Source organism: Protopterus annectens, chromosome 6.part0 (genome assembly GCF_019279795.1).
Source record: "Protopterus annectens isolate FY-2018-M chromosome 6.part0, PAN1.0, whole genome shotgun sequence".
NCBI lineage: Eukaryota > Metazoa > Chordata > Ceratodontiformes > Protopteridae > Protopterus > Protopterus annectens.
In genome coordinates, this window is record NC_056737.1 from 400,033,689 (window position 1) to 400,056,987 (window position 23,299).

Consider the following 23,299-nt stretch of genomic DNA (forward strand, 5'->3'; position numbering starts at 1 on the left):
CTATGACCACCCCAGAGGAAATGCAGGTAACAGAAGGTGAGTGGTCTGATAGCCTGCCTATAACTAAGGCTACTGCAGAGTCATAAGCTGTAGGCTGAGACATATTGTTTTATCTATTCTTTTGTTTTTTACATGCAGATTGGAAAGATGGCGGGAGGGGTCCGAATCCATCAACTCAGGAGACAAGAAACTAGCCAGCTCAATAACAGATACTGGCTGCGTGGTCAGCCTAGTAAGAAGATAGACAAATGTCACTATTCTCTTTCTAAATAGCAATCTAAAGACTATTTCAGATGTGATACTGTTCTGAACACTGCGCTGCACTGAGGAAATGACAGTATTTTTCAGTAACATAGGTCCAAGCACAAATACTTGCACAAAAAAATCCCTTGATTTTGGAAAAAAAGGCTTACCTAACTCCAAATGAATGGCTACAGCATTAAACAACATTAGACAAGAAATAAATTGTAAACTGGTGAAAAATTCATGTCAGAAATGTTTAACATACAAAAATAGAGCCAAAAGCAATTGGAATTTTATTTCTGCAGGGGTTACTATTCTAAAGACTACACACTGAATAAAATGACAGCTTCAGTAATGCAGTTCCAAGCACAAAATATATGAACAAAAAGGAGGCTAGTTTAAATCAAAATGAATGGATCAGCCTAAAGCAGTATTAGACAAAATCAATTGCAAACGGATGAAAAACTTCATTTCAGAAAAAAATTAACATATAAAATGGTGCCAAAATCGCAATGTAAATGAAAGAAATGTTTAAAATGATGTAATCCTCCTCAACACACTCAATTAATCATAATCCCCCCCAAAAAAATCAAGCTCAAGCAAGTTTTCTTGTCAAAACTTCCAAATTAAGCTTTTAATAAACCGGCCTTACTGAGCTAGTCAAAGTAAAAACGGAAACATATACAACATTTCTACTCAGAAAAATACATTCAAACCAACAGAATACACTAGTTCAGCACTGAAAGAAAATGCAGAGGGAGGAAATAAAAGCCAAAAGGCATTTCTTATCTCAGCTCTGCAGCAGATATCATCCTTGGTATAATTTTTCCAAGCCTTTTAGGTTTCTAATACCATGATGGGAATGGACCCTATTCCTAAAACAGGTTATGATTAAAGTTCATGAAATTAGTATTGTTTCAATCTCTGCTGCTAGCCAAAAGTACTCTTTGCACCACTTGCAATGTTCCCAGATTTCACTCCAGCATTTCTTATGGAGTTACATGTATTAATTGCATATTTGTTTATAGCTTGAAATTTATTCCTAGATGTTAAGGCTGTTTTCTATATTAGTTTTAGTCTTCTGATGTATTCCTTACTGAGCTTATTTGCATTTCTTCATATTTTATTGTTGCTCCTTCATCAATTCTCAAATATTTATACATTCCTTCCTGCTCAAGTTCCTTTATATCGTATTCCTGTCCTATATTATTTTCTTTGTAGTACACCTTTACTGCTTTAAATGTTGTTTTTGCACATTTATCAAGACCAAATGTCACTCATATTATCTGAGAAAGTTGTAACCACTTGCAGTTGTGCATTCGATTTCCCATCTGATGAATTATACATTTTGAAATCATCCACAAAAAGTAGATGAGAAATCTTTAAGTAAGGTTGTTTTCTGGGAACCAAATTGTAACCAAGATCTAATCTGTTAAGTAAACAAGTTAATGGTTAAGGGCAAGACAAAACAACAGTGTGAGAAAGAATCACCCTGGAATATCCCACTTTGAATTTTTATCCCTTTGATAATAATTTGCTCTTTGTCATGACTTAATTGCAAAGTGGGTTGCTACTGTTTCATTGTATTTTTTATCAACGTAGGATGTATTTCATTCATCTGTAAGCACTCCTTTATCCATGAATGTGGGATACTGTCAAATGCTGTTTTGTAATCTAGCCATACCATATTTAGAGTTTTCCCCTTTTTACAATTCTCCATAACGGCTTTATTTAGCAACAAGTGATCTTTTATTGCATATGCCTTTCTTTTGATAACCCTTTGTTCTATTATCATGATTGAATTTTCTTCTAAATGACTATAAACTGTCTGCATCAATTAAAGTCCACAGTTTGCACATTGTTAAAAGGAAAATTATTGGTCTATAGTTTTAGGATGGCTTACGGGTTCACTGTTAAGGAGGAGTATCATTTTTCCTGTTGTCAACCAGGTTGGTGTCTGTTCAGGATGTGCATATAAGTAGTTCTTACCCAAGGCTAAATCTGTGTAAAGATGTTAACACTTTTAGCCAGAAGTTAGGTACTGCATCTGGGCCTAGAGTTTTCCATTTAGGAGCTTTTCTTAATTTTGTTTCAATTTCTCTGGCCATTACTTCATCCCATTTCTTAGCCTGTACATTTAAACTTTAAGTTTTCTATCCATTCAGCATCTTTGTTATGTTCCACAGGATCTTCATAACATTTTCTCCAAAATGTGTCTATTTCTTCTTGTTGGTGGTGTTTTATTCTTTTTGCTTTGTTTACCAGTTCTCTATAAAACTTTTTTGGGTCATCAATGAATTGCTTATTTTGTCCTTTTCTGCATATCTTTTAAGTTTTCTTCCCATGCTGATATCTTTAAATTATTTGCAATAGTTTATGATATATCTTGTTCTGATACTGTGCATTATTTTAATCACATCTAAGTAGTTTTGTTAATCTATTTCCTCTTCTATATTCTTCTAACAGTGGCACTTCTTGTCTTAATTGATTTATAGTTTTTTCTGTTCAATGCTTCCATGATGGGATTTTATTTCTTCCCATTCTTTCCTTTATTATGTATTTTTGTAGTAAGACTTTAGCTGCTATTAGTTTAGCTGCACAGTAATATATTATATTTACTTCTGTTTTATCACATGAATTTCTGTTAGTCTTGATTACTGTGTTCATCTTTTCTATCAGACATCTAATATTTTGGGTCTTATTTACTTTCTATAATCTATTTCTTTCATCAGTCTTATGTCTATCCATCTCTATTACATCAAGCAACTCTTTCTTTAAATCATTTTCTTCTAAACTGAGGGCAGATGCTTTGCTCTCTATTTCCTTTGGGCATTGTACAGAAAGTTCTAAAACATTTTTCTGTGACCTATCCTCTTCGGCTGCATTGTGCATCATGTGTTGCTCCTTCATAAGAGACCTCATTGGCCCACCACTCCACAACATTACCTGCATCATAGTTGCTACTGTTTCCTACACATTTCCTTGCTATGCAACTCCAACTGATCTTTTGCACTGGTTTCCTACTGAAGGCTCCAGAGCATCATCATGTGACAAATGATCAGATGCTTCTTGTTCCACCTGTTTCTCAATTTAAGAACTCATTCTACCATGCTGTCATGCTACCCCAGTTGGATTTTCTACACTAAATCCTTCACTTTACAGGTAATCCATAAGCTTCAATTTATTTTTCTTTAAATTTTCCATTACTAATCCTGTTTTTGTCTTTCCACCTTTGTTTTCTTATTTTTTTTGTATTGTGAAATTTTTCATATCTGGGTGCCCTTAGCTGTATTTTTCATCAAATATTTTTGGTACTTCTTTTTTGTATTGATTAGTTTTGCTTTCTCCTTGGCATAAATATTGCACCATATCTAATTTTTTTTCTTTCTCATGTTTATATTTCTTCTTCACATGTCTCCCACTCTACCTGTTTCTCTTTAATTTGGGGATTCATTGTTCCATCATGCTGTGACATGATCTATGTTAAACTTTCTTCACTAAATCCATCACTCTGCAGGTATTCCAGAATTTAATCTCTAGTGTTTAACTTCTACCTTATTAATTTTCTATTCTACATTCTCCCTTTTGTGTTCTTATTTTTTTTTTTTTTGTATTGTGAAATTTTTTGTATCTGGGTGGCTTTGTCTGTATTTCTCTTCAAATATCTTTGGAGCTGCTTCTTTTAGCTTTCTCATATCAGATCTCTATTTCTTTCCCATGTCTATATTTTTTATACCTTTCAAAAATCTCTGGATTTTGTTCTTTATATTTTTATACTTCCTGTATTGTTTCTTTTTCCTGACGGCCCAAAGTTTCTTTGTCTGTGTAATGTTTTTCATGGATTTGTTGTACTATGAACATAAATTTGTATTTGAAGCTTTTGACAATTTTTCTTGTGCAAACATTTTTTTCTTCTAATTTCTCTCAATCTTTTTGAATATCTTCTATCTGTAAATTCTGGACTTCTTGCACAATAGAAACAATACATAATTTCCTCCATATCCTCAGTAGTCCACTCTATCATTTTTATGCCTCTTTTTTGTCCTGTCAGTTTTTTGTGATTTTTGTGGACTACTACTTCCTTCTACAACAATGGGGCCATCACCCCCCCCCGAGCCTGGCCTAACCCCATTGTAGGAATGTTTGTGTCTTAAGGATTCTACACAGCCATTTTTCCAGTCCTGGCACCAATGCACATACTGGGACTGGACTCTTTTTATCCTGGGACTTGTGCACTCAGCTATCAGTTTGCATTTTTAACCTACCCGTGTCCATGATATTTGCTATATAAAATACAATGTATATATCAGTGTCATCTTAGTGAGATTTTGTGAAAACTGGGTCCACCACATGAAGGTATTCAAGACTTGAGGATGACTTTAGTTCATACCTTTCAACTTATTAGCGCAAAATTTTTAGACAAAGCTAAAAATAATAGGGGATAAATGCCCACAAATAGGGACAGATTTTAAATATTGCTCTTGTATACTTAGAAAGTTGCAACAACAATGGGATTTCTGTTAGCAAGCTGTTTCTGAAGGATATGAAGTTTGAAACTCAAATGTATATCATTATTTAATGATGTCAGTCCTCAGTGATTTGTCAAAAAGCCAGAAATGTTATGTGGAGCAGACTGAAAATATAAGACAAAAATCTGGACAGTCTGGAAAAATCTGCGCACTGGAGAGATATGTTTCAGTTCCAGCAATAGTACTCACCTTTTCTTGCTGATTTCATCTCTCCATTTGGACTCCAAGTTCTTGATCACCTCAAATAATCATAATCCCAAAGAATAAAAATGCAATATCAGCAAAATGTCATGTCAAAAGTTAATACAGAAGCATATAAAATTTTAAAAACAGAAAAAAATTCAAATCAGTACAACATACTATTTAACCAATGATAAAAAGGTGGATGGAGGAAATAAATCACAAAAGGAGTTTCTTATCTAAGCTCTACAGTTTATATTGCCCAGTTTGAGAGCAGCAATATCTCAACAGATCTTTCTCTGACTGTTTCACAAGAAAACTGGGAGAGCTCTGTTTGCGAGTTTGAAAGGCTGCCCTGGTCCTGCCATTTGATTGGTTCTTCACCCTCATAGACAGGCAGTGGGAGGAGTTTTGAGCTTTGACAGACTGCCACTGGGAAAGTAGCAGGGCACTCCTACCCATATATCAGTACGGCAGTGTGCTTGTTGAACATGGGAGTGCCCAAAACTTTTAGGGCAAATCCAAGTAGAAAACTGTCATAAAACTTTTAAATTTGATTAAAATTTTGTTGGCAAGAGAAGTTCATTACTGGTCAGTATCAACATACTTTCCAGCAAGAAAGACTTATTACCAACAGTCATATTCATTTTTTAAGTACTCAAGGCTCTAGGGCTGCAACATCTTTCATTTTGTGAATTATGACATACCTTTATATATACATATTTAATTATTGGTTTGGTTCTAGTGTTTCTTTTGATTGTTTTTCAGTATAGGAAAGGACAGGAACTTGTTTACTACTGCAACTTGATTTTATTGCTTGGGATTCCTCTTACGATGAATGTAACATTGACTCTGCTTTGCAGTATCTTTTAAATTAAATTATAATTCAGGACATATAATTCAGAAAAGGTTGTTCCCCACCAAATTCAGGAGAACAATAGTCAATAGTTGTCCATGACTTACCTCAGAAATGAAGGCTCTCCTTGGGGAAAGGGAGCAGATATGGTGACAATGGAAGAAAAAACACAGAATATCAGTTACTATCCTATTACGTTTTTAGTTACAGAGAGTGCAATATAGATTCATAGATTAGTACTAGGCCATTTTAAGCCTAGCCAGTTACTCTACGTGAGAATCAGATCCTGCACCTTTGTATTTGTAAGGCAAATACCGTAACCATTATGCTAACCTCTGAATAATGATCACTGCTGATAAATGTGTTTAATATTAGTAAGAAACAGTTGTTGTTTATTTGTCAGCCAAAATATTTGGTTAGGAAAATTGTGTTGTAAGTGCCTGTAGTCAGATAATCATCTATAAACTTAAGTAAGGGCCATATCTTGGTTCTTAATTCACATCTGCTCACCTATGTCGCACCTGGCATCCCTTCTGCAGACCATACATGTGCTCTTAATTTGTATCTACCTTTCCACTTCAGTGAAATTATAATTCATAAACTGTAAATTACAAAAGGGATTAATCCTTAAAAAAATTCTCCACTTCATCTGAGCTTTCTTGAAATTTAACCCCAGCTTTGAGAGTATACTGGAGCTGGACTCAGTCTCTTGTCTCTTTACTTCAGCTTTTACTTATAACCCAAACAACAAGGGTCCTTCAAAGGGTACATTCATGAATTCAGCCTTGTTGTTCTCAACAAATTGTACAAAACACAGCCAGGCATAGCAGCATACAGTAAGCCTTGCGCTTGTTGTGCTTTTTTAACCATGAATGGTACTATGGGCTAGCTTCATCATCTAGGTGACTATAGAACTTAGCAGCCTAGACCAGAATTTCAATTTTAGGTCTGACTTTGGCATCCCTTCCAGACATTGGGCTGTCTCATCTGTGATCTCTCGCTGGAATCTTAGTACATGAGCTATATAGTCTAATTCCCTCAAAGAAAAGGTAGAGGATGAAAAAAACTCACTTTCCAATCTGTCCATTGCATGTGACTTCCTAGTTGGTAGATGGACAGCCTTAGTCTCAAGTTCGTGAGCTTTGTTAAGGACAGCTAAAAATTCTGGGGTCAACTAATTGTATTGTGTTCTTGAGCAGCCAAAGCATTTAGTTAGGTCTTTCCAATACAAGAACAATGTCAGGATTCCCAAAACAGTATCAGAAAACAGCTGAGTCATTTCATTGGCTGGTAGACTCGCCCAAGTGGAAGACTTGAGAGGCTGGATTGCCTAAGATAAGATATACTCTGACTCAGAAGGTTTTTTATGGGCTATCTGACCTTTGACTATATGAGGTCCATGATATTCCCAAACATGAGGTAATCTAGTGGGAAGGTAGGGAAGTCTGCATCCTGGTTATCATTGAGATATGGAGTGACAGGCTCCTCTGATGAGGTTTAATCTTTCTACTTGCACTGAGCATTACTCACTTACATTGGGTTTGGGGGGCCAGGGATGATGAAGCCTAAGTTCCGGAAATGATGGTTGAAGAGATGTGGCATTACATCTGCTGTACAGTGAAAGTGGCCTATGTCTTTTTGTAGTCCAATAGGTCTGAAACTGACCTCATAAGCCCATATAATGTAGCAGAATGGAGACAGAAAATACAGAGCACCTTTTTCCAAACAGACTGCACATTATTCAGAGGGTCTCTTTCCAGGAGAAGTACCCTCCACATGCCTGACCTTCAGTGGAGGAATGTCTACAATAACTGGCTCACTAGCAGTCTTAGAAATACTGGAATTTTCAGGAGATGTATTTTCCTTATGAGTGTCCACCTTCTCACATCCTATATTTCGCTTTCTGTTTGTCTGCAAGGAAAGGGCTTTGGAAGTAAAAAGAATATCCTTCTGGCAAGAAGTAGGAGTAGCTCTTAATCTTTCTAGCTCAGGCCAGTTTTATGCTCTTTCAAGGTGGATGTCTTTAAACTAGCACATATCATACGTTGTTCATGAGAAATCAGCTTCTTGTAGATATTTTAAGCACAAAAAAAAAAAATGTTTATCTAGGTGTAGTATTTGCCCTGTAATTAAGGAAGTCATAATCAGGCCCTCTATGTTAAGTCAATTTACCGTATCATTAGTCATTTTCAAAAAGCATAGCTCAAACACTCTGAAACACACACAGAATCTTTTCTTGCAGTGGACAAGCCTCCTACACCCACCCACCTACCTAGCCAACTTATATATACCAGCACCATGGTCACACTATAGTGGAGAAAAGTGTAAAAAGGTACCAAAAGTGCACAAGCAGCTCACACCACCCAACTGTGGTACAACATACTACCATCTTCGAAATGAGATAAATATCCACTTGGACAAATATGCAGCAACAGAATGCAGATACACTACAGAATCCCATTTCTTATCTGTAACAACAATGGTAATTTAACAATTACAGAAAAATAACTGCCAGTATTTAACAGCAAAAAACTTCCAGCTAACACAAAGTTTTAGTAGGACAAACTGGCATCAAAGTGAAGGGGGAAGGGAACAAACTAATATCAAATACCAGTTAAATTAAAGGAAAAAGTATATAAAAAAGTACAGACTGACCTTGGGATGACTTCTTAACACCTGCACACTGAACAAAAATACACAAACAAAACTGAACCATAAAAAAATGTCAAAAGAATCCTTGGAGAGTCTCAGATAAAATCAACTTTACTCGCGGCTGAAGAAATCTGGAGAGGGAGACTTAGAAGCTAGGAACTGTGGGTAAATAGGAGGGACTGGAAAGCCTGTTAACGTTATGCATCATTTTAACCTATTCCATTAGTAGCGTATTGCTTAAAAATCCAGTAATTCTCTTTGTTCTACGTTATATTTTATATCTTGTTTTTTGTCAGCAATTTGTCCAGCCCCCACAAAAGTGAGTTCATAGCCACATTTTTTATTTAATCAATGCCTACAAAGTGAATTGTTTTGCTTGATTCTTTCATATCCTAAAGTATTCATAGTTTCAGGACTTAAACTGCATTTTAATTTTTTAGATATATAATAGGCTACAATGCTATATAGACAGCACACCACAGAGAACAGATTTACAATTTTACAAGTATTTTATAAGTTACTGCGGTAATGGGCATGCTTTTTTTTTTTTTAAAGTTACATACCCAGACCAGCACATTCCATAAGGTGGCACCTGGGTAAGGCATGCGTCCCACCCTTCCTACAGCACTGGATGGAGGTGGAATTTCATATGTATTTAAAGCCCAGACTAGAGATACAAATTGACTCCTTCTGCCATCAAACAAATGTAATGACTAGAATTTTGCATGTGCTGCTAGCCACCAGGTACAAGGTTTCATATGAATCCAGCTAAGACTTCCCTCCTGGTTGCACAAGAAAGGGAAAATGTGCAAAAGCCATTGGCTCTGAAAGTGATTTCACTAATTTTACTTTTTACAAATCCCACATAACCTTTGTACAACTGATAGTCTCCTGAATGACCAGATAGAGAAGTAAAAGAATAATAAAATCTACTGAATACTGATTTCTGAATCATTAACAACCAATCAGAAAAATCCTGGGATATTATCAGTTTGATGAGGCTGATAGTTTTAACTGGTACAGTTAGGGGAAATATCTGGAGGAATCAAAATGAAATGCACATTTACACTGATTTTCTTTTGATTATAATACTTGTACTGTTTTTTAACTGTGCAATAAAGAAAATTGATGCCACTGATTTCTAAAATAGCATTTCCTGTATTATTGTTGGTTCCCTGACAGGAGAACTGCAGCAATGAAGAGATCCTGAACAGCTTGAAGTATGTGCGACCTGGAAACGGTTTTGTGCCCAACTTTACACTCCTACAGAAGTGTGAGGTGAATGGGAAGAACACCCATCCTGTATTCGCCTACCTAAAGGACAAGCTGCCAACTCCTGATGACGACTCCACAGCGTTCATGACAGATACCAAGCATATCATCTGGAGCCCTGTCAACCGCTCTGACGTCACTTGGAATTTTGAGAAGTTTCTTATCGGGCCAGAAGGAGAACCTTTTAAACGCTACAGCAGGAGGTTTGAGACTATCAACATTGAGCCGGACATTCAACGACTGCTAAAAATTGCCAAATAAACACATTCGGCTCCCTCCAAAACAACGTTTCTTAATAAAGCACCGAAGTGAGATAGGACAAACCGATTCTGTAAGAAAAGCGGAGCCCCCCCGACACACACACACACACACACACACACACACACACACACACACACACACACACACACACACACACACACACACACACACACACACACACACACACACACACACACACACACACACACACGCACACAAAGATTGTTTTGTTGTGAAATGCTAATGCAAATGAATGTCCAGCTTTCTGAAAAACAAGTGAGAAAACAAATTAATAGTCACTGTAATGTTATTAGATGGACATTTTTATACTAGATAGTATCCCACTGGAAGTCTAGCTGACATGTTAAAAAAATCACAATGGAGATTGTTGCTACAGCACTACTGTCTTTGTTGTAAGTAATGGAATATGTTATAAATCTGCTAGCCACCAAAGCTGTAGCATAATGAAACCTGCTGATATTCAAGGAACAACCTAGCTATTGCAGGGGTTATATGGTTAGCCCACTACTAATGTTGTGCTATATGCTGTTAATGTTATTTAACAGCTAAAGTTCTGAAAACAAAAAAAATACTTGTGAAACACTTCTGTTCATACTATTATCATTAAATAGAATAAAAGCAGAACACTGTATTTAAAAAGAGACTGTGGCTGGACAACAGCATGTGTTGCTCCATTTATCTGCTTACTGCAAAGAGTACCTCTTACAAAAATGTGTATCACCCCAGTTTCCACTAGTAGTTACTTCCATCTGCACAACTATGCAGATCCTTAAACATTGTGAAACAACTAACCCTAGGTATGACTACCATTTATTGAACTATTGCATAACTTGATCATTGGATGCAAGTTATCCTGAAACCCCCTTCTTCCTTATCTAAGAAATGACAGCAGTTGCTGTCAGTCATGGGAATGGGGCTGCAGCCTACGCCCTCAGCTCCAAAATATTATTAAGCATTATTTTAATTATATTCATTTTTAAAAATTTCAACAGACACTTTTCTGTAGCAGACCATTCAATAATGCAGCCTTTGTACCAAACTCAGGAACACATTGATGGCAATTCTACCACCAATAATCTAATATAATTCACTAATTATCCTGTACCCTTGTTTTTCATCTAGTGTAGTACTGCAGTTTTCTGCTTTTGCAATAATGATTCATCATCGTAGGTGTATATTTATAATAACAACAAGGAATGAGGAAAGCAAAAATAAATGAGATCAAAAGGTTTATCTGTGTATAAGCATTACTTGTCTTAATTATTCTGTTGTTTGCAAGTATGGCTCAAATCATTCATTCAAAAAGTCCTGATATACAGCAAAGAACATTTTATTGTCAAAACCTAAACATATCAAAACCCCATTGTTTTACCCAAAACATGTACTGTCACTATTTCTTTTACTACAGCAATAAGTACATTTTAATGCAGGCACTACTGAAGGGTGGGAAAGGTCTCACATATAAGAGAATTTTCTAAATTGCATAAGAAATGTTTGCCAGTAGCAAAGCTGCTTGCTGGTTCATATAGAGATAGAGCAGCGACAATATGTGATATTTCCATGGTGTTGGAAAACAGCTGTAATCAGACTCTGGAGCTTTGCTTAATGAAGGTGTCCACCAAAATAAGAATGGCGGTCACCGGAAATCCTGTAAAGGACCAGATCTTCTAGTCATTGTTGTTTCTGACATCAATAAAGTAAAAAAATCAGAAGAAAACCAGTGTTTGTTTTATTTTGAATACAATGGATTTAAAGACATCATGCATGGACCCATTGTACACATACACACACACACACACACACACACACACACACACACACACACAGGCACACAAAAATACACATGCATACACACTTAAACACGTACTCTATCACATCCCATTTAAAAAATTGCATTAATGCACAGTGAGAGATTATAAATACATATACAAGCACAAACACACCCACATGTGTGCACGCTCACAAACACACACACACATACACACAAGTGAACACACTCACATGCATACATGCACACACAAACACAATCATACACTCAAAACACACACACACACAGATACACAAATATACATGCATATACACTTAAATATGTGTACCTACAAAAATCACATCATATTTTCAATTGCATTAATGCACACTATTTTTTTTTTCATTTATCCTATGGTATCCCACTCCAGTGCTCCATGTCCATCTCTGGATCTACCAGTTTTTCCCAACCTCACCCCCCCGACATTCTCCATGTGGGCTGGAACCAGAGCACATCCAAAGGGCATCCTGAGGGAGTGGTATGGCTATCTCACAATCTGCTGGGGGATTTTTAATTTTATGCTCTACTCCCTTTCCCCTCTCCCCTGTGGTGTCTCGTTTGCATTGAGAGGAAAGGAGTGTAGTTGGTATGTGCTGATGTATCACCCCCACTTCCACAGCTGCTCAGTGAATGTCATCACCCTACTCCCTCATAGGACTACACCTCCTGCTTTAGAGATTCTCCACCTGGGATTGTGTGGAGAAAGCCCTTGAGACCACCCTCCCCTGGATGATAACATCCATCCCATGCCAATCCGTCAGTCACTCCGGCCACTAATTGGACCTGTGTCATGTGGGCTGTAGTCAGGGATTTATCCCTCGATGCCACAAAAGTGACTTAATGCACAGTTTTTTTTAAATGAGGAATTGCACACACACACACACACACACACACACACACACACACACGCACACACACACACACACACACACACACACACACACACACACACACACATTCATATATATTTCTGAGGTCTATATTATATTGTTAAAATGGCATTACAGCGAATGTCGTTTCGACGACACAAAGAATGAAATACAAAAACAGGGAAACCCCAGGTCACCAATTTTTTTTCCTCGGGAAAAAAAACAGTAGACCAGCAACACAAAACACACCAGTAAAAACATTGGTGCCCCCCACAGCCCCCTAACTAAATATACCAACTCCGAGATCACACTACAGTGGGATAAAGGGCAATGTCACGGCTCAGACCAAGCGATTTTTTTCCCTAGGAAAAAGTCGCTGACCTGAGCTTTCGCTGTTTTTGCATTTTGCTCTTTATGTGTCATCAAAACAGCATTCGCTGTAATGCCGTTTCGACAATATAATATAGACCCCTATTTCTGTAGTGTTGTACTTGGCATCAATAAAGCCTGGTACTTATTTTTATTCCCAGCACACCTGGACCTCTGTCTTAACTTATGGTCTCTTCTAGTCAGACTGAAGATGGGAATTGCCTTTAAGAGATTTACCACACATCTATGCAGGAATAAACTTTTCCTGCAACCTCCTCTGATGCTTTCCTGGGTTTCCAGTTTTATGTAATGTCCTGGTTCACATACAAACAGAGCCCTAAGTTACATGCCATACGACAAGCCAGACTAACATTTGGACTGCTTTGGTGATGCACATGTGACCAGATGAACAAAACACACAATGACTATATCAGAAATAGTATGTAATAACAGTGATAATTTGTTGATATGGTGTTGATCTGAAAAGAAAAAGAATATTATACATGTGCTGTAGAAGATATTAGTAAAGCCAAATCTTATGTACAGAGTGCAAATTAAATGTTATGCTGATAGAAGGACGTCAAATTGGTAGAAGCAGTATAGAGAAAGATAGTTAAGTCTACAAAAGGGTTGCATGACTTTAGTTATGGCTAGAGTATGCCAAATAATAATGTTATTCTCTAACAAAAGAAGGGTAGAGGGTGGAACGATATGGGCATGTACTAAAGAAAAGGGTTAAAAATTTTTAGTTTAATTTGAAAGTGGAAGAGGCGCATAAGGGGTCATAACTTACAAATAACTGTAGAGTTTTTCAAGAGGTTAATTAGAAAAATTTCCTTTATGGATTTATTTATTTTTTTATTAAGACACATACACTAAGGTTTCACATCAGGTAACTGAATACATGTATGTGCCCATTTACCACACACGTTGGTGATGTTAAGCAGAAAAAAACTAAAACACCAGCAAAAGGGTGTAGCTTCAAGTTGGTGCTAACTTAAATCTCATTCTCTTTAAGAAAATAATCCTCCTTTTGATACTTTGATTAAGTGCCTGTTAATACAGATCTCATCAGGCCAACATTAAGTGCATGCAGAAAAGCTAAGAAAATAATTCACTATTACTTAGTCTGGCAAGTAAGGTAAGTCTGAAGCTTCCTACTCTTCTCAAATAATCAGGCTTTATTTATCTCAGATAAGCACTTTCATCTGAAGACTTCAACAGTTCTAATAGAGGAGAGTTTTAAATGTATACACATTTTCTAACATAGCCTCATAGTGTAGGTGGTTTTGCAGTAGCCCAAATGAGGGGAGTAGCTGTGACTGGCTTGCGGTCAGTTTCAAAAGCGAAACAGAGGAGGATAAAAGCAGACCCAGGACTAGGTGAAAGAAACACCATATTTTGCATATTTGATGTGTATTGCTACAGGGAATCTATAGATGAAAACAGGATTAAAGGCAGCTACAAAACCTCCTACTGTACTACTCCCAATACAAACATTTTCTTAACCATCTTGCAGAACTCACCACTATGCCCTGGTTAGAAAAATATCCACTTTCCACACACAAACTTTCATAAACACACAATCAAATGCAATTGGGAATCACTTGGGACCCTACCTTTAGATGATGTTGTAACACAATTCAACATGGCCTTCCTAAGCATCCCACACTCCCTTGCTCCCCTTAGATCAAAGAGAGTGAATAAAACCCATCTGCTTAACTATCCTTCAAAACAAATCAAATCATGAAACAGAAGGACAAAGCATGGAAAACTTGATCAAAAAATAAAACAGATAAGAACCTACAAGTTTATAGACAACTAATAAACACAGCTAAATATCTAATCACCAAACATAAGAAAACCTATTATTTCATACTCCAAAACAAGCACTCTAATAACCTTAAATTCATCAGGGCATCAGTTAATAATCTGGTTAATCCAAGACAAGCCACATAACCTACCCCAACAACACAAAACAAACACAATATCATTGCCAATCGGTTTAATACACACTGTTATTTAAGTTATAATTTGATTGGCAACATATTCAATAAAACACTCATAGACCTCCATCAATCTAATAACTTCCTTCAACATTTCTCTCTTTAACATGTTCCAACTGTAGTGATCAACAAACTCATTCATAAACTAAACCCCAGTACCAATGCCCAAAATCTGCCAGGTAAATATTTTAAAACAGCAGCAGAAGCAATTTCCTATCCCATATCAATCCTGATAAATAGATCCCTGGCTGAACAAACTGTCCAATCAATTAAAAAAAACATAATTTATTATATTCCTTTAAAAAGGACATCTACTGTACTTTCCAAATACAGACAAGAAAGTATACTATCATCCTTATCAAACGTATTAGAAAAATGCATACACAAACAAATAATCAGCTATCTGCTAAAAAATAACTTCTCCCCTACACAACATGGTTTTAGACCCAATCACAGCACTACTACTACTCTACTGTATTTCACTACAGCCAAAAATACACAAAGACATGAAGGTAATCTAGTTTTAGCATTTTTCAGTTACCTATCCTTTGATACAGTGTACCTTCTGAAACATCTTCAAAAACTCTATTCCGTAGGCCCAACTAAGCCATCCCTACATTGGTTTTATAGCTCTCTCTCTCTCTCAAACAGAGCACAAGACAAAAAATGGCAAACTGACTTCTGCTCTTTCTTCTCCCTAAACATAGAAATTTCACAAGGATCATTAATGGCTTCCATACAGCTACTAAACACACTACTATAGTCCAATAAGCAGATGATTCCACGTTGGTCTGCTCTGCTAAAACTATGACAAAACTACAAGACCCCACACAAGAATCATTCATGTTTGTTGTGGCATAGTTAAGTGATTTCACATCTCCTACAAAAAACTCCACAAAACAATCTAATACCCTTTACTCCCAAAAAACTGTCTTCACAAAAGGCACTATTCATCTTAACCTCCATCAGCAACACCAAGATCAAACAGATAACTCAGACAAAACTACTAGACATCAGAGATGAGCAGCTAAAACTAGTCTTCCACATATCACAAGCTGTAAAATAAATAAATAAATAACTCCGATCTGTATAATAATCTGAAGCATACCTCACTGACACAGCCAGAAAACATACAGCCATCTCATCTATATGCTGTACCCATTTTTACTAAACTTCAAGTCACACTTTTTAAACAAATTGGAGCACTGATACAATAAAATAGCAACATGTGACACCAACCTGCACTTCTGAGGACACCACTGTGTGTCTCTCAAAGAGCTAAACTGGTTACAACTCTCACCATAGGTCTCAACCTCTTAAGAGGCCAATGTGGAGCATAGACCTTAACAATGTGTTACAAATGGTCAAAATGTGGAACACCCTATTTTTGCACTGCACGAAACATGCCATTGCCATGGAGCATGGTAGAACATCTGTAAAATTCAATAAGACACTTCTCAGATCCAAAACCTTTGTTTTATAATCTGCAATACCATATCCACACCATAAGTAAATGAAACAGGACTTTACAAAAATAAAATTCACATTTACTACATTTTCTAAACCATTACAAAAGTCACACAAATGATTTTAGTTAGACTAAGTTAAACAACATCCTGTCTACTTTAAAGTATCTCATTACAATAAATAACTCACTTTTGACATCCATCCTAACATACCTCTCAACTTCTTAGTCCAAGAAATCTGGACAAAGCCCAACGTAATAGGGGACAAGCAGCACAAAAGTAGAGACACTTTAAATATTGCTCTTATAAACTTAGAAATATTACTCAAACTTGGAAATATTGCTAGAACAGGATCTATGTTGGCATACAACAGACATACTAGGGACAAGCATCACAAAAATAGAGGCACTAAATATTGCCCTAAACTTAGAAAGTTGCGAGAATAACAGGATCTGTGTTGGCATAGAGTTTCTCAAAGATATGGTAATTACTTTGAGACATACTAGGGGGACAAGCAAAACACAAAAATAGACACTTTAAATATTGCTCTTATAAACTTAAAAATATTGCTCTGATAAACTTGGAAATATTGCTAGAATAACAGTATCTGTGTTGGCATACAACAGACATACTAGGGACAAGCAGCACAAAACTAGAGACACTAAATATTGCTCTTATAAACACAAATATTGCTCTGATAAACTTGGAAATATTGCTAGAATAACAGGATCTGTGTTGTATACAACAGACATACCAGGGACAAGCAGCACAAACATAGAGACACTAAACTTTGCTCTTATAAACTTAGAAAGTTGCTAGCATACAGGTTCTCAAGGATAGAAATTCTTGCAGAAGTAATATTGCAGCTACATTTATAAAGCACTTACCTCTGCCTATAATCCACAGACTCAGTCTCCACACAACACGAAATGTAATCCAAAATGATGATCTGATCAGCCCCGGTTGTCCAGCAGGCAGCAACACAAACCTCAGCCTTCTAGTAATCCATCTGACCGATCTTGATCCACCAAAGCAAGGCCCCTGAAGTCCCTACAGTTTACTGACTCCTCTCCTGGCTTCCGAGTCCAAGTCCCGACATCTTCAATCCATAGCAGAACGTGATTGACCTGCATTGGGGAGCTCTCATTGGCTCCTGTCCTGAAACGCGTTACTTAATTGGCTCGTACACCGCATTCACGATTGGCTGTAAATGCAGTGTACAAGCCAATCAAAAACTGTAGAGCACAGCCAGTGCTGTGTAATGTGGAAGGGCAGCACAGCTATGGATTGGTTTGTATACCACAATGCTGATTGGCATTAATTGCGGTACACAAACCAATCAGAATGCGTGTAGTGGAGTCACAGCTGTTCAATGCGGAACAGCGGAACAGTGGCTTCACTCATCATTAAATACGGAGCGTTCTGCATAATCCGGAGCACTTGGATGCTCAGACACTCACACTACTTAACACATACATAACTCACAGCAGTACACAGACTTTCTATAAGTCTGAGAACTGCCTATCCCTAAACAACAGCATTCAACAGTACTCCCCAAACAGAGCTTTAAATTCTAGAGATAAATTACTTTTCACTATTGACAAAATGTGCAATACTGCAGCAGACTCCCTGCATTCAATTAATATTGTCAAAGCCTGGAAGCACATCCCATTAACAGTGAAATCAATCCAAGAGCTAAGCTCTTTCAAAACCCTGTTAAAATATCATCTGATAGACACTCGATATTTGCTCCTGTATAGCCACAGGCTAGCTCTGTAACTTCTACCTATTTTTTTACTACAGATTGCTCTCACCACTTGCCTACCTCTGGGTTCATGGCCTGCAACTTACCCAACCTACTCTCAATCCCAGATGTTCTCCACCCATTACTCTCTCCATGTAACTTTCACTCTTGCATTGCTCTTCCTAAACTCCACTCATGGCTCTCACTCACCCCCACATCTGTACTAGTACCCCCTCTCTCCTTATCTCTAGTCTCACATACACTTCCAACGCACTCTTTATCTTCACCCCTACTGCTACCTTTTTCACATCTACTCCTTCTCATCCTCCTTTCTGTCTACACTCCTGTTACTATCTGTCCTAATACATATCACTTATTTACACTCCTGTTATTATCCGTCCTAATAGATATACTGTACTTACAGTCCTGTTACTGTCCTTCCTAATATGTATCACTTACACTCCTGTAACTATCTGTCTTAATACATATCACTTACTTACACTCTTATTAGTATCCATCCTAATACATATAATACCTATACTCTTGTTACTATCCTTCCTAATATGTATCAATAACTTACACTCCTGTTACTGTCCAATACATATCACTTACTTATACTCCTGTTACTATCTGTCCTAATACATATCACTTACTTACACTCCTGTTACTATCTGTCATAATACATATCACTTACTTACACTCCTGTTACTATCTGTCTAAATCATATCACTTACTTACACTCCTGTTGCTGTCTGCCTAATCCATATCACTTACTAACTTACACTCCTGTTACTATCTGTCTAATACATATCACTTACTTACACTCATTACTATCCATCCTAATACATATAATACTTATACTCCTGTTACTATCCTTCCTAATATGTATAACTTACTTACACTCCTGTTACTGTCTAATACATATCACTTACTTATACTCCTGTTACTATCTGTCCTAATACATATCACTTACTTACACTCCTGTTACTATCTTTCCTAATTTATATCACTTATTTACACTCCTGTTACTGTCCTAGTACATATCACTTAGTTATACTCCTGTTACTATCTGTCCTAATACATATCACTTACTTACACTCCTGTTACTATCTTTCCTAATACATATCACTTACTTACACTCCTGTTACTATCTTTCCTAATTTATATCACTTATTTACACTCCTGTTACTGTCCTAGTACATATCACTTAGTTATACTCCTGTTACTATCTGTCCTAATACATATCACTTACTTACACTCCTGTTACTATCTTTCCTAATTTATATCACTTATTTACACTCCTGTTACTGTCCTAGTACATATCACTTAGTTATACTCCTGTTACTATCTGTCCTAATACATATCACTTACTTACACTCCTGTTACTATCTTTCCTAATACATATCACTTACTTACACTCCTGTTACTATCTTTCCTAATTTATATCACTTATTTAAACTCCTGTTACTGTCCTAGTACATATCACTTAGTTATACTCCTGTTACTATCTGTCCTAATACATATCACTTACTTACACTCCTGTTACTATCTTTCCTAATTTATATCACTTATTTACACTCCTGTTACTGTCCTAGTACATATCACTTAGTTATACTCCTGTTACTATCTGTCCTAATACATATCACTTACTTACACTCCTGTTACTATCTTTCCTAATACATATTACTTACTTACACTCCTGTTACTATCTTTCCTAATTTATATCACTTATTTACACTCCTGTTACTGTCCTAGTACATATCACTTATTTATACTCCTGTTACTATCTGTCCTAATACATATCACTTACTTACACTCCTGTTACTATCTTTCCTAATTTATATCACTTATTTACACTCCTGTTACTGTCCTAGTACATATCACTTAGTTATACTCCTGTTACTATCTGTCCTAATACATATCACTTACTTACACTCCGGTTACTATCTTTCCTAATTTATATCACTTATTTACACTCCTGTTACTGTCCTAGTACATATCACTTAATTATACTCCTGTTACTATCTGTCCTAATATATATCACTTACTTACACTCCTGTTACTATCTTTCCTAATACATATCACTTACTTACACTCCTGTTACTATCTGGTATAATACATATCACTTACTTACACTTCTGTTGCTATTGTTCCTAATCCATATTACTTACTTACACTCCTGTTGCTATCTGTCTTAGTACATATCACTTACTTACACTCCTGTTACTATCTTGCTAATTCACATCACATACTTACACTCCTGTTACTATCCTTCCTAATCTATATCACTTACTTGTTACCCTTCAACCCATTAATATACTTACAAAGATTCCATAATCAATCTCATCAACAACAAGGCACTCTATACTTTTAATACACAGAGACACCTTAAGTTACTGCACTACCCATTTCCTTTCCTCCACTCCTTATTCTCTCTCTTTTTCACCAAATCTCTCACATCAGACAAAATCATAACGCCTCTTTTCTTCTTTTGTCTCATTCTCTATAGACTTGGGATTTAAATGCTACTCACAAAAATAGCGCCTCTAAGAAGACTGTCATCTTTTTTTTCACCAAAAATGCATGGTTTATACTCTGCATGCTATTTTTTTTCTTTCCCTGCTATACTACCAGATGGAATAGAATCTACACCACAACTGACCTAAACTCATACGGTCACCTTGTAAATAAGATATATGATGCTCTCTCTCATACATATATATATATATATATATATAGAGAGAGAGAGAGAGAGAGAGTGATATGCTTCTTAAATATAGATACTGCTTAAATATTCATGTACTCTACAAATGTAATCACACAGTTTAAAGTATCACATCCTCTAACCTGTATACTGTTTTTACACTGCCATTTTATGTGTAATCTTGATATTTTTTTAAAACAATCTGAGGTGCTTTTCTCCCTGAGCCTCAGCTGAAGAGGTGTTTTAACTAAAGTTTCCTGGTAAATGAAGGCAAAATAAAATAAATAAAAATAAATGCTAAGGTATTTGAAAAAACTAAATACCTCCCCCTTTACAAAAAGTAACACAAATGTAACCATGCATCTATATACATGTTACCACTGTAGCAGTATGTTTTGCTTCTACATTCAGCCCATAGTTGAATGGATCAGCCTGATTTTATGAGGCTTGTGAATCCCTATAAACCAGGGGTAAATGTATGGCTATCTACACATTATCTCTTTTCCATATCTGGGATATTACAGGGCTGAGTCTGCTAAGGTGAACCAACTATCCATTTCCAAAATATCATGTTTAGAACCATTTCAGCTAAGACTTTGTTACATACAGAAGCAAAATAACCAGCAATATGGATTGTTAACCTGTCACACGTTAAAATGGGGCTACATAACAGCAGAGTGTGATTTTGTTTTTTTTTAATTTGTACAAATAATACAATTAGTACAAATAGTCTAATAGTGCAGCCTTGATGGGAATGTCACTCAAGGCCCCTCCAGTTAGGAAGCTGCATTTCATTACTAAATAACATACGTTGTAGGTTGATTCTGAAGGAGCTACACTTACTTGGATTTAAAATGAGCAGAGGGCCAAACTTTGCAAACCTAGAAATATTCCAGAAGGTACTGCTGTACAACAGAACTGTTAATTGTATATGGGTTTGACAGACAGGTATTTAATGGTTAAGAGGGTTAAGGGGAATGACAGACTCATAACTAGCTCCATAAAGAATCATCATGATAAATTATCTGTTTTGTTCATTGCTGTGATGTAGTGTAATTGCTTTCCATGCAATTTGCTTAGTATTCTGTGATATACGTCTCCATGCATAGATTTAATTTGTTTGGTTTTAGGCTGCATCTCTGCACATGAAGAAACTATGGGGTTTGCATTCTATGCTAGATATCGGTTTGACAGTGGGTAATAGACATCATTCTGGTTGACTTGCTTATTAAACTAATAGCCTAGGATACAAGATTTATGGGTCTATATTAGAAGACCAAAAGATTACCTCAGCGAACGCTCACATGAGCGAAAACGCTGGTAATCGAACTGCTGACTGTGGGGGGCTGCACCCCCCCCCACACACTAACTATATATTCCAACTCCAAGATCGTACTACAGTGAATTTACTTGTACACAGATAACATTAACAGGTATGCTTATACGTCTGATTTCTTTTTTATGCTATACTATTCCTTAACTCATTCAATTAATATGCCATCGTGCACTATATATGTGTGTGTGTGTGTGTGTGTGTGTGTGTGTGTGTGTGTGTGTGTGTGTGTGTGTGTGTGTATGTGTGCCTGCGTGCATGTGTGTATAATCCTACATGCTATTTGTTTACAAACTCTAAAGATCATTCTGGTCCCTGGAATACAAGCCATGCTTCCATGGCTAGCCTGCAAAAGAGGGAAATAATGCCTCCACCCTCTTACTTGTTAATATACCACATCAATGAGGTTTCATCTATGAGAAAAAGTGCCAAATTCCTGCTTTCCAAATTTTTTTAGAGCCTTGATAACAAATATTACTGCCACCATTTATTTCACACTGATATTCCTTTTCTTTTGTACATGGGTCCAACTCCTCTGGACCATCTAACCCCAAGTGAGCCCACCCAACCTCCTCCCAGCTGTGTCTGAGAAGTCCATTGTTAGTATATGGATGTCTGGTCTAAATTTAAATGGAACTTCCAGGTTTAGGTTCACTTGTGCTTGCTAAGAAAGTTATTTTGATACAGGGTTCTGACATTATTTGTTGCTTAGGCATCACTGGAGCCTCCTGATGTTTTGTCTGGGTACAAGCACCATCAGGATGGGGGAAATGTTGTATCCCAATATTCTTACAAACCTGTTTGTTGTGATGTGATGGCGCTATGCTATGGAGAGAAAATACTGGCTTATTGAGGTCACTTTCTCTTGGGGAAAAGAACTTTCTACTTCTCAGTGTCTAGCCATGCTCCCAGGAGCAAGGTTTGCTGCCTGGGTAAGAGATAAGATTCTCAAAAGTTCAGCAACAGTCCTAGAGTTTCAAAGCATGA

At 36.6% G+C, this 23,299-nt stretch overlaps 1 protein-coding gene across 1 annotated transcript in view; it reads left to right on the plus strand.

Moving 5' to 3' along the window:
* The window catches only part of GPX2 (glutathione peroxidase 2), a 51,419-nt gene extending 41,288 nt beyond the window's left edge, over window positions 1-10,131 (plus strand). Inside the window, exon 2 of the mRNA XM_044073729.1 lies at window positions 9,643-10,131. Within this exon, the coding sequence (XP_043929664.1) occupies window positions 9,643-9,993 (351 nt within the window). The 3' untranslated portion in view covers window positions 9,994-10,131. The remainder of the gene's footprint in view (window positions 1-9,642) is intronic.
* Window positions 10,132-23,299: the final 13,168 nt, after the last annotated feature.